This window comes from Equus asinus, chromosome 15 (assembly GCF_041296235.1).
Source record: "Equus asinus isolate D_3611 breed Donkey chromosome 15, EquAss-T2T_v2, whole genome shotgun sequence".
Classification (NCBI taxonomy): Eukaryota; Metazoa; Chordata; class Mammalia; order Perissodactyla; family Equidae; genus Equus; species Equus asinus.
Window position 1 is genome coordinate 20,308,052 of NC_091804.1, and position 12,911 is coordinate 20,320,962.

General features: G+C 46.8%; 2 protein-coding genes across 2 annotated transcripts; both read right to left on the reverse strand.

Moving 5' to 3' along the window:
* Positions 1-10,875: 10,875 nt before the first annotated feature.
* Positions 10,876-11,622, reverse strand: TMEM239 (transmembrane protein 239). The gene has a single exon (XM_044748604.2). It carries the CDS (start codon positions 11,455-11,457, stop codon positions 10,999-11,001), a length of 459 nt encoding a protein of 152 aa, XP_044604539.1. The 5' UTR covers positions 11,458-11,622; the 3' UTR covers positions 10,876-10,998.
* A 460-nt stretch (positions 11,623-12,082) lies between these two features.
* On the reverse strand, positions 12,083-12,911 carry C15H20orf141 (chromosome 15 C20orf141 homolog). Its single transcript, XM_014861856.3, has 2 exons — positions 12,531-12,911; positions 12,083-12,454 (listed from the first exon to the last, which is right to left on the reverse strand). Exons 1-2 carry the CDS (start codon positions 12,794-12,796, stop codon positions 12,217-12,219), a joined length of 504 nt encoding a protein of 167 aa, XP_014717342.1. The 5' UTR covers positions 12,797-12,911; the 3' UTR covers positions 12,083-12,216.

The window sequence follows — 12,911 nt, forward strand, 5'->3', positions numbered from 1 at the left end:
CTCTCGGCTCTCTCCAACCTTGGACATTTCCCCTCACATTGTTTAGCAGTCATTGAATATGTCCTTCCTGCTGTCTCTCACTCATTTCCACCCTCACCAGAACACTCATGTTGATTAACAAAGATTCTGGAGGGGCCTGTTGTCAGCAGCTCTTTAGGTTTGGGAAACATCAAGGGTTGAGTTGAAGTTGTCAACATTTTATATGAAATTTTGAATGTGGCTAGTTCTCACCTATACTACACATTCATGTGTACATTCAACATTCATCTACTCCTGGAGACAGAAAGACACATACCTTATCTTGCATAATTCTTGGCACATGGTAGACACTCAATAAGTGGTTGGAACTAAACAAGAAGCTCCCAAACCCAAGTGGGAGACCAATTAGAAACCCATTATTTGATGGATATAATGTGCAATGGGAGCAAAGTGAACACAGATTGACTTCTTTTGGGGGAGGGGGGCAATAGAGGAGGACCTGAGGGAGAATTCCAAGGTGGGGGGTAGGAGGATGTGCTGAACTCCATAAGGAAATTAAAGAAGAGAGTACAGGGTCTCAGCTTTAACAAGTGGTCTTGGCCGTAGGTTCATAACTCCACTAAGTGTCAAAGGTGGAGTATGAGGTGGCATGGGGTGGGGGATGGAGCATGGCAGTGGGCTGATAAATGATGTGAGGTGGGAAAATAAGGTACACAAAGACCCATTAGCTAATCTTCAAGTAAAATTGGGTGGAAGAGAGGGATGCAGAGTTCTTGCATTGATTTTCCGTGCTTATTGAGATTTTACCTTGGCAAAGGATATAACATCTCGCACAGAAGGAGATGGAAATAGAACAGAAAAGTGTTGATCCTCAGTAGCTATCTATTAAATGCAAATCAAAAGAAGCTATTAACACACGCTGGGGCTGGGGCAACTGGTGCAGACAATGGGAGTTAATAAACCCTTTAGAGAGCAATCTCAACGGGGCAGTTGAGAGTCAGATGAGAAAGTGCAAAGGCACCAGCACTGCCTCAGAAAAGCTTGGTTTTCCTTGGTATAGACAAAAAATATGGAAGGGAACATACGAAAATGAAAAAAAGCCCCTTGTTAGGGAGATAAGATTTTAGATCTTTTTTTTTTTTTTTTTTGCAAACATTAATTTCCTGGGCCAGCCCCAGTGGCCTAGTGGTTAAGTTCGATGTGCTCTGCTTCAGCAGCGGGTTTGGTTCCTGGGTGCAGACCTACACCACTGTCTGTTAGCGACCATGCTGTGCCAGCAGCTCACGTAAAAGGAAAAAAAAAGAAGACTGGCAACAGATGTTGGCTCAGGGTGAATCTCCCTCAGCAAAAAAAAAAAATTTGTTAACAAAAATGCATCCTTCGAGCAGCCCTCTTAGCAGAATCTAATTTGCCCAATCCCTTGTAGTCCTTTGTGCCTTTCCCCAAAACCCGTTTCTCTGTCTGGTCACTTTTGCACCTCTCACCCTGGGGCTCTGCAGCATTGCTAGAGAAAATTGTCTACCCGGACTGATTTGTGGAATAAAGTAATGTGAGTCACTCAGCCTCATGGGGTCTTCTCCATTGCTTGCCCTCCTGTTCTCTAAGAATTCCGTCACCTTCCCTACTGAGCCTTTATTGGTTTTTCTGCTCTCTTCAAACCCCATCCCAATTCTGAAATTCTCACTGTGTAAGCACTTTGAGACTGTTCAGTGTGCCCCACGTCCCCCATCCTTCTACCTCTACGTTTCTAATTTCCACTCCATCTTAGTATTCCCTTGTCCACTGTGAGGTTTCATAAACTTTTCTTCAGCATCCCAACATAGCTTTGAAATCTATCATGAGAATAGAACGGAGATAAGTTATTTTATTTTCAGTTTATTGTCCTATAAGCATACAGTGTGAGACACTTGACTCTTATAGATTTTGTTCAGTCGTGACTGGGAAACAAGAAACTTCAACAAGATAGCTACATACAGGTCATTACATGCATTTAAATTGTTTCCTGAACTTTGTTTTGAGATATAAAACCAATGCAAATCTTATGTTTCTCCAGTATGTAGGCACGTTATTTGCTAGTTAAGCATGACAGAACGCAAACTTCATTGTCTCAAAAACCATTCATATGTGACCACTGACAAATCATTTAATAAGACAGTCTTACATAGACTCCCTCTCATTCATGGAATGGGTTTTTGAAGAATGGCTCCAGTATCCTTTCCTTTGCCACACTTAGATGTTCCTGAAAGGAGTAAAAGATATCTGAGCACTTCAGTTGTGATGCCAGCCTTTATTTTCCAGGAGAAAAGAGTCTTTTAAGAAAAGAAAATTAGTGGAATTTTTTCAAAACATTTTAACCAAACTGGAAGTTTCCCAACAAAAGCAGATAACTTGCCTTCTGTTACATTATCCAGTTCCTTGCATAGATTGTGTGAGTTCATTTTAGTGTTCAAGTACATGTGCCACGTACGTTGGGGAAAGACAAACTCCTGATCGCAAGGAAATGGACCTACACTTTTTTTAAAAAACCTGCTTTATTGAGGTATAACTGACATGATAAACTGCACATATTTTAAATGTACAATTTGATAGGTTTTGACATGTATACATCTGTGAAACCATATCACAATCAAGATAATGAAATTTATCTTTCTGCCTCTTTATAATCCCTCTCTGTCTCCCCTCCCCGCAGCCTCCTCACATCTCCCCACTCCCATCCCCAAGCAACCATTCATACTGACTTGCTTTCTGTTACTATAGATGAATTTGCGTTTCCTAGAATTTTATGTGAATGGAATCATTCAAAGGTTCTCTTTTTCATCTGGCTTCTTTCACTCAGTCTGATTAATGAGATTAGTGGAACAACATGAAAATTCATCCACATTTTTGTGTGTATCAGTAGTTCATTCCTTTTTATAGCTGAGTAGTATTCCATTGTTTGGCTATACCAGCGTTTATCCATTCACCTTTTGATGGACATCCAAGTTATTTTTAATTTTTTGCTATCACAAATAAAGCTGCTATGAACATTTATGTACATGTCTTTGTATGGACATGTTTTCATTTCTCTTGGGTAAATATCTAGGAATGAAATGGCTGGATCATATGGTAGATCTATGTTTAACTTTTTAAGAAATTGTCAAATGATTTTCCAAAGTGGTTGTTCCATTTTACGTTCTGACTAGCAGTGCATGAGGGTTGAACTTCCTCCACATCCTCGCCAACACTTGGTATTGCGGAGTCTTTTTAATATTAGCCGTTCTAGGAGGTGGGTAGCATGTTTTTAATTTGCATTTCCATAATGACTAATGTTGAACATCCTTTCCTGTGCTTATTTGCAATCTATATATCTTCTTTGGTAAAGTTTCTGTTCAAGTTATTTGTTCATCCTCTCCCTACACCCACCCCCCCTTTTAAAAAATCTATTATTCGGCTTTGGGGGTTCTTTATTCTGGATCCAAGTCTTTTATCAGATGTATGGTTTGCAAATACTTTCTCCCAGTCTGTCTTGTCTTTTTCTTAACAGTGTCTTTTGAAGAACTGAAAATTTTAATTTTGATTGAGGGTAGTTTAATTTTTCTTTTATGAATTATGCTTTTGGTGTCATATCTAAGAAATCTTTGCCTAACCCAAGGTCACAACTACTTTCCTCTATGTTTTCTTCTAGAAGGTTTATAGTTTTAGGTTTTACATTTAGGTCTACGATCTACTTTGGATTAATTTTTATATATGGTGCAAGGTATGAATTGAAATTTTTTTTTTGCATATGAATATCCAGTGGTTCGAGCACTATTTGTTGAAGCCTGTCCTCCACTAAATTCCCTTTGCACTTTTGTCTAGATCAGACGTATGTATGTGTGTATATCTATTTCTGGACTCTGCTGTCTTCCATTGATCTGTTTGTCTTTATGCCAATACTATACTCTCTTGATTACTATAGCTTTATGATAAGTCTTGAGACCAGGTAGTGTTAATCTTCCAACTTTGTTTTTCTTTACCAAAGTTATTTTGTCTGTTCTAGGTCCTTATATTTCCATACGAGTTTTAAAATCAACTTGTTAATTTCTACTAAAATGCTGGGATTTTGATTATAATTGTATTGAATATATAAGTCAATTTGGGAAAAATTGACATCTTAATAATATTGTGTCATCCAACCCGTGAGCAAGATATATCTTTCTATTATTTAGGTCTTCTTTAATTTTTCTCAGCAATATTTTGTAGTTATCAGTGTACAAATCTTTCATATCTTTTGTCAGATTTTCCCATAAGTGCTCATATTTTTTTAATTCTAAATAATACTGTTTTTTAAATTTTTATTTCTGATCACTTGTTGCTAGTAAGGAGAAATACAATTGATTTTTGTATATTGACCTTACATCATAACCATGACCATGTACACATGTTGGTTACTTTGCTAAATTCAGTTATTAGTTCTAATAACTTTTTTATAGATTCCGTTGGATTTTCTACATAGGCAATCCTGTTGTCTGCGAATAAAGACAGTTTTACTTCTTGCTTTCCAATCTGTATGCTTTTTATTTCTATTTCTTGCCTTTTTGCACTAGCTAGGATGTCCACTACAATGTTGAATAGAAATGGTGAGACAGACATACTTGTCTTGTTCCTGATCTTAGGGGAAAAGTATTCAATTTTTTCACCATTAAGTATGAGATTAGCTATAGGTTTTTCATGGATGCCCTCCATAAAGTTGAGGAAGTTTCCTTCTATTCCTAGTTTGCTGAGATGTGTTTTTTGTTGTTATTTGTTTTTTTAAATCAGGAATAGGATGTTGGATTTTGTCAAATGCCTTTTCTGCATCTATTGAAATGATCGTTTTAAAAAATTTTTTAGTTTGATGATGTGAATTACATTAATTTTTTTTGAATGTTAAGCCAACCTTGCATTCTTGGCTTTAAAAAGGAAAGAGGTTGTGATAAAGATATTTCCTGTTCCTCTCAGAAATCACCCAAACAAAAGTGAAAATGAGAAACAGAAAGTAAATACCATATCTGATGACCAGGAGAGAGCAGAAACCCCGAACAATGAATTTCATAGGCTGAAATAAGCAGTGGAATCACTGCTTGGTACAAATCACTTTGGAAATTATTGGGCAGCATTTACCAAAGTTGAACATTTACATACTCTGTGATCCAACAGTTTCACTTCAAGAGAAATAAGTGCATCTGTCTACCAAAAGACCTGTACGAGAATATTCATAGAAATTTTATTCATATAGTAGCCAAAAATTGGAAACATGCCAAATGTCCATCAACAGGAGAGTGGATAAATTGTTCTCTTCCCATACAATACGATAGTACACACTAATAAACGAGAACAAACTACCGATAAATGCAACAACATGGATAAATCTCACAGATGTAACCTTGAAAAAAGCCAGACACTAGAGTACATTTTGTATGATTTTGTTTTGTATGATTTCAAGAATAGGCTAATCTATGGTGATAGAATAGTGGCTTCCTTTCAGGAGAAGTATTGATTGGGAAAGGGCATAACAGAACTTTCTGGGATGATAGAAACGTTCTATATCTTGGTCTAGGTGGTAGTTACGTGGACACACACACAAATATGCAAAAATTCATTGTGCTGTATCCCCAAGATTTGTGCATTTTACTTGAATGTAAAATGTGTGTGTGAATTACATGTCAATTAAAAGGGAACCAGGATGAGTCTTTTCCAAAATGATTTAATATGAAAAGACATCTAAAAACGTAATTCATGGTATAAACAGAATAAAGCAGAATAACCAAATAGTCCTTGTAGTAGATGCAGAAAAAACAATTTTATCATTCAACATCCATTCATGATCAAAACTATTAGCAAACTAGGAATGGGAAGGAATTTCCTTCGCTGGATAAAGGTTAACCACCAAAACTCTACAGTAATCTACATAATTCTTAATGGTGGAACCTTGGAAACAGTTCCTTTTTTTTTTTTTTTAAAGAAGATTAGCCCTGAGCTAACATCTGCTGCCAATCCTCCTCTTTTTGCTGAGGAAGACTGGCCCTGAGCTAACATCCGTGCCCATCTTCCTCTACTTTATACGTGGGATGCCTGCCACAGCATGGCCTGCCAAGTGGTGCCATGTCCACACCCAGGATCATGAACGAGTGAGCCCCGGGCTGCCAAAGCAGTAGGTGTGAACTTAACCGCTGCACCACCAGGCTGGCCCAGCAGTTTCTTTTAAATCAGGCTCAAGGCAAAGGTGCCTATGAACAGCAATTCCATATGCCATTGTCTGGAAATTCCAGCTTGCACGGTCAGAAGATAAACACACAGAAAGAGCCCTATTCTGATAATGCCTGGCTGTTAGATCAATGTGGTAGCCTTCAGATAGAGGGCTTCACAACTTCCATATATGTTAAAAATATTTTCAAGTGTACAGTATCACATATCATTTTAAAAAATTGGGTTTTGGTTAGACATTTGAAGATACGAGCCAGAAAATATGGTAGAAGGAACAGATCTTAAATCAAGTTCTTTTATTTTTAAGATGGAAAAATACTTGAAAGGTAAGGAGGCAGCATAAAGGAAGCAAGATCCAGAATACAGATGAGGTGTTTGCTCGGCAGGAGGGAATAACTTGCCCCAAGTTGGATGCATTCAGACCCTGACAGAACCTCACAAAGACACCTCTTTATCCCAGGAGGAATGGGATAATAGACTAGGGCTGGGCCAGGAAGTCTGAGACACCGTGAAGCCGGCTAGTTTGGGCCCTTCCTTCTCCAGGATTCTCATGAGCTCTGCCCTCGATGCCTCTAGGTTTCTGGCTGGGGGACCCAGGCTGGAGATTTGGGGTAAGGGGTGAGGAGTCAACGACGCCGACACTGTGATGACGGTGGGCCGGAGATGCCCATCCCTGGCCCCAAGTTCTACCCTCGCCCCCAGCACCGAGTCTCCGCTTGTGTGCCTCTCTCCTCCTTCCCTCTCTTCCCACACCCCAGCCAAGCCTGACTCTTCGTGGCCAGAGCTGGATATCTCCGCCAGGGGACGCACCTTGCACAGTCGGTCGCCGGGTCAGCAAGCTGCGATTCCGGAGGGTGTCGATCTTCCGAGATGGTTAGCACCTTCCCTGTGTGGGTGCCCACAGCCCTCCGATCCCCGGTTGGGTCTGGGATTTCCTTTCCAGCCTCAGGCCTTTGCTCGCCCCGCTCTGCCCCCACAGTCAACGCGCCCGCCTTGACGCCCTCCAGCCATCACCCTGGCCCCCCTCCCGCGCACCTGAACCTAGGGGATTGCGCGGTGCCCGCAACCCGCACCTCCTCCTGGGGCGACCTCTCCGCGCAGCGCTGGCCGCTTCCTCCTCCCCACGAGACCCAGTCTCCTCCCTCCCCTCTGTGGCCGCGGACTGCTCAGGGAGCAGAGCCGCTCCCCTCAGTCCCCAGGCGGGACGTGGCCTCCCGCTTTCCCCGGCACACGCGAGTCTGGGGAGAGCGCCCCCTCCCGGCTTCCCGCAGCCGGCCCTTAGAGGTTCCCCGGGCGCCGGACAGCCACCTACTTCCAGGGACCCTTCTCCTTCCCCCAGGGTGCCCACTGACAACTATGTCTCCAGTGGTGCCCCCCAGCCTCATCAGCCCTCTTGACACCGCCCTCCCGCGTCCTGGCCGTTCCTACTCATTGCTGCCGGTTCCTTGAGGCAGAGGAAAGTCCTACCGGACGCTAATGCTCCTAGGAGCCCCCAGGATATGTGTATGCAGCTGCGGATTTCCTCTCTGCTTTCTTTGACACAAGGCCCTCGCGGCTGACACATCCTCCGCTCCGGTTCTTTATGCCACCCCACCCCCCTCCAGCTTGATCTGATTATTTTTCTGGCCAGGCCAAACGGGTGACTGGATCCCCACCCCCACCCCCATCTCATCAGAGCAGGCTGTGGGGTAGGGTGGGGGAGGACCGGCAAAGATACAGGCTCAGCCACTAAACAGCTTTCCCTTCTTGACCCACACCGGAAAAGCTTAGAACTCCCTCATTCCAGCATGTTCTTTGTCCCCAGTCTTGCATTTTTAGGCCTTTTAACTCTAAAGGGAGGACTTTGTCTACATTTAAAGGAATTTCAGGAATTATGTTCATGTTATCATTTTTCTTTCCTCTCTGCAAGGTCGCTCACTTTATTCCTTCTTATCTGCATGCTCCACTCCTATTTGCCCGCCCCTAGAGTTGGCCATTCCACTGTTTTTTGTCTTGCCAAAAAGTGTCTTGTTTTGCTGACATGTATTTTAAATTTGTGTAAAAAGAATTGTATTATTTCTTAGTTTCTTTCCACTCAATGCTAGGATTTCAAGATTCACCCATATAGCTTCTGCCCCTTCTAACTGCCTCCTCCTCCTCGGGGTGCTCATGCACCATGTTTTACCTTTCCCATCTCCTGCCACCACCAATAACAGGGCAATCATCATTCTCACACATATCCCCTCTTATGCAGAGCTTCTCAAACATTAGTGTCCTCGTGTATCACCTGGGAATCTTGCTAAAATGCAGGCTCTGATTCAGCAGGCTTGGGGTGGGGCCTGAGACTCTGCATTTCTAGCCAGCTCCCAGGTAATGCCTACACTACTGGTCCTGGGACCACACCTTGAGGAGCAAGGGCCTTATGGGCCTCTGTGAGAATTCATTTTGGGTTGCTATGTCACAGGGTATGTGTTGATCTAATCTGATAAATATTGCCCATCTGTTCTCCAGGTTGGCTGTACCACATTACCCTACACCAGCATAGCAGGAGAGTGGAAGGCATATATTTATGTGGGGAAGGGAAGAGGACCTTCTCCTTGCTCCCGTCTACATCCTGCCTCACAGTGTATCTGGTCTGGGCCAAAACCTCCTCTCCCCTTAATCAGAATGGCTCCAAGCCTCTAGGGGGATATCCCTGGCCAGCAATGCATGGCTAAGTCTACGATGGACCCGACGCTAGCATCCTGGCTTTATCTCTGACGGGAACTTTAAGAACAGGCATTGGGAAGCCATGGGGTCTTTGGTTAGGTTGTATTTCCTCCATCGCTTTCCCGTTAGCAGCCTGGTAGGGTGGACTAGGACTCAAACAACCCGGCTTTGCCACTGTCAAGAGGCTACCCCAAGCCTGACTTCTCATGTCTAAAATGGGATAGTAACAGCATAGCTATAGTTAGTGGTGTGAGGCGCCGGTCCAGGAACTTCACCCACACCCCAGGAGCCCCACAGGAGCCAGGTGTTCTTGCCTTTGTTTTACCTGCAAGGACAATGAAGTTGAGGAAGGTTTAGCAATTTCCTCCAAGGCCGTGGAGCTAGAAAGTGACAGTGCTGTGATTCGAACTCAGCCTCAGCTCATACACCAAAGCCCATGCTAACCATGAGGCATACCACCTCCAAGTTCTGCTTTGCCCTCACTACCAGGCCATATTTCAAGGAGAACCACAAGGGAACAGGAAGGAGGTGCTGGGGTTTCAGTCACTGATGCTGAAGGCATCTAACCAGTGGCATGCAGGGTTATGAAACTCCACAGCAAATGGGTTTTGGCAAAAATGAACCCGAGTTCTAGGGGCTGGTTCCCAGGGCCTGAGTATTTAGGTAGCAGACGAGGGGGACTTTGGGTCTAGGGCTTTAGGAGTAGGAATTTTAGGTACACAGTGGGGTCAGGACTGGGTGGGAACTGGGGAGGGTCAGGAATTGGGTGGGGGTCAGGAGTGGGTTGGGGGTCAGGTGGGCGGGTCTTTGCTGTGGATACAGCTGTCTGTCATGTGCCTTACTTGGTAATAACTGATCACTCACTGTTTTGTTTGGAGGGTCAGCAGATGGAATGGCCAGCATCCTGGGCATCAAGAGATGCCACCTTCCAAGGCCCTTCTGGTGCTGTGAGCAGCTTGCTGGGTTGGTTTTAGAAACCCATGGGTTATGCTGTCCCCACTCACACAGCTGTGCAAGCATCTCTTGGCACCAAGCCCCAGCCCCAAGCATTTCACAATCAGAAGAGTTCAACATGTGCACATTTTGAGATTTCAGAGCACAAGACCTTTTACATCTTGTCCATTCCCATCCATCCTCTGTTTACCATTGTAGAGCCCAAACTGTATCCCCAGATACAGAGCATTTCTCTGAAGGCCTAGGGAAGCTTCCTGCTCTTTCACTGGCCTTCAGGGTCAAAAGACTTTTTGAGCCTACAGAACGTCCTCAGGGTTCAATACAATATCTTACAGTTTTCTGGTCTTTACAAAGTACTTCACATGTTAGTATTGCCTTTGACTCACAACAACCCCATGACAGTGCTGGAGCACACTTAACACTGAGGTTCAAAAGAATTGATTGGCCAGGGCCACACATTGTGTAGGTGGGTGAAATGGGATGTCTTGTTCATTTTTCTATAACAGAACTTAGGAGTCCTAAAGAGTGGGTACTCTCTGGGACCCTCACTTCTCTACTTGGCCCATTTCCCAGACTTGGGATGTGGACTGAGGCAGGAGGTAGGAAGTCTAGGGAGTGGGGGGCAGAAATGCCTGAGGGTTAGTTAGTTTAGGTCTCATGGGGCTTCTGGCCAGCCCTCTCTCAGCTAGGTTTCAGTCAGTGGGCCTTTTCTAGAGCCTCAGGAAGTTAAAAGAGGGGTTGGGAGGAATGCTAAGTCCAGGGGTACCCATGTAGTTTTCAACGAGTCTGAAGCTGAGACAGCAGGACAGCTGCAAGAAGAAGATGTTGCCAGTCACTAAGGGGGCCCCAGTGGTGTCGCCACACCCATGTGGGAGCACTTGGTGGCTTGGCCAAGCTCTGTTCCTGGCTAAGCCTTCTGCTCTGTCCCCTCTTCTTGAAGCCCTTGAGGCCCTACACCAAGTGCCTACAGCATCAACTTAGGGAGGTGCCCAGAGGCCAGGCTACCCTGCCAGCTCCAGCAACATCACACATGCCCTGACCAGTGCTAAGGATTGGGGGTCTGGGGCCTGCTGAAGCAGGAAGGCCCTGGTCCCACTGCCCTCCCTCTCCCCCCGGGCCTCAGGCCCTAGGCCAGGGCTCAACAGACACAGGCAGCGGGATGGGGTTGCCCTTCTATTGGTCCAAGTCCTGAGCGTAGCCTGAGTGAGACATGGAGGTGAGAAGGCCCACGAGGCTCAGCAGCGTGGAGAACAGCAGCAGGAAGGAGGCGGTGAAGAGCAGGGCAGGGAGGGCACTGAGCACCAGCAGGAGGACAGCTGGCAGCAGATGGCGCCACGCTGCGGCCGCGACAGGCCACAAGGAGCCCAGCAGGTGGGAGCCAGTAGTGAAGAGTGCATGGCACAGCATCAGGGCCAGCAGCAGGTAGAGGATCCCCTCCAGACCCCACAGCATGCGCTGTAGTGGTTGCCGCCAGCCTGATGTGGTCCACCACTGGGTCCAGCTCTGGGGCACGTGGCACATGCACCAGCGCACCCAGCCCTGCCGTGTGACCCAAGCCGACCAGGGCACTGCCCGCTGCAGCCCCTCGCCAGCCCCAGTGGCATCTGTCTCCATTCGCGGCTGCTGCATCATGCCTGGTGCACCTGGGGAGAGAGCCAGGCCAGCTGCAGGAGCAGTCCTGGAGATGCCTGAGACTTCAGGGCAGGTGGGGGTGAGGGGATCAGGAGGGAACCAGTGTGTGTGGGGTGAAGCTTTGAGCTGGGGCCTGGGTCTTACCTCTGGGCAGAGCCACCTAAGTCATGTTGCTTCCTGAGTGCCCAGGACGGCTTGGCAGCCAGAGGCAAACCCCCACTCTCACTCACTCCCACCCTCCCCAGAGGAGCCCCATTGTGACCCGGACTGGGGTGGGGGTCCAGCCAAGAGAGGAGCCACTGGAGGGCATGAGGGTCACCTGAGCCCCTCTCCATGGACCCTCCAGGCTGGCAGGGGAGTCTGGTAAGCCCACAGATGTAGATTCTCATGCTTTCTTGTGAGAAATCTTCTCTGGATTTCTGTCCCTTCCCTGATGGCCGATAGCCAGTCCCACTCTGTTCTCTTGCAAGTCTTTCTGGATGCCCATTCTCTAGAACTACAGAGAAGGCCAGAATGGCCATCCCCAACCAGCAGGCTCTGAGATGGCTACCACACCCTGCCCTGGGCTCCCTATCCTTTATCTCACCTTCTATCACTGACCTCAGACTCAGACCCAAGCATCCACTGTCCATATTGTGGGCCTGGAGGTCCCCTAAGGTTCAGGCTGGGAATAAAGGGGTACCCTCCTACCTGCCCAGCCCAGGGTGGAGGAAAGGAGGCCTGAGGAAGCAGTGTGGCCAGTGTATTTCAGGAAGGCACTCAGGCCCAAGGATGGAGGCAGAAAGCCAGGCCAAGCAGGGCCAAGGGCATGCCGTAAGCTCCCAGGAGCAGCCTCAGGCCCAGAAGCAGCAGTAACAGAGCCTCCGGGAGGCTGAGTTGTCCTGTGACTGCCATTGTTGGCAGAAGTAGGGCCTCCTGTTGTCCTGGACCCTCGCCGGCCCCCTGACTCTGGCCCCCTGTGAGAAGTGTATGCTGTGACCGCGTGGGACCTGCAGGCCTGTGGAAAGAGAGGGTGGCAGCTGGACTTCAGATGGTTGACCACCTGCCCACCTACCAGGCTACTGCCCACTTACCTGTGGAGCAGGTCGAAGGCCAGGAAGCTGACCAGTAGCAGCAGCAACAGCAAGGCTGGGCCAGCCGTGGAAGAGACTGCCAGAGTTGTCAGTCCCAGTGCTGCTAGCCCTAGGACATTGTCCAGGAGCTGGGCCAGGCTAGGGCCCCAGGGGGACACACATGGACCCACTGGACTACCTGACCCCTGCCCAGCACCAAGGCCCCTAGGATGGACTGGGATAGGATAAGCAAGGGCTTCAGGCCCGGGCAAGTAGAGATGGGTCATGGAGGGAGGTGGAGGTTACAGGAAGGACTAGTGCTGGGGGGGAGTGTAGGGGTGGGAGTGTCGTAGGGGGTGGGACCCTGAGTGACACTCAAGGGTGAGCTCAGGGAGCGGGGAA

Bases quoted from the DNA above. Each gene is read 5' to 3' on its own strand.
- TMEM239 (XM_044748604.2), bottom strand. From the start codon at position 11,457: ATGATGCAGCAGCCGCGAATGGAGACAGATGCCACTGGGGCTGGCGAG.
- C15H20orf141 (XM_014861856.3), bottom strand. From the start codon at position 12,796: ATGACCCATCTCTACTTGCCCGGGCCTGAAGCCCTTGCTTATCCTATC. The intron at 12,455-12,530 runs GTAAGTGGGCAG...CTCTTTCCACAG, and splicing joins GCCTTCGACCTGCTCCACAG to GCCTGCAGGTCCCACGCGGT.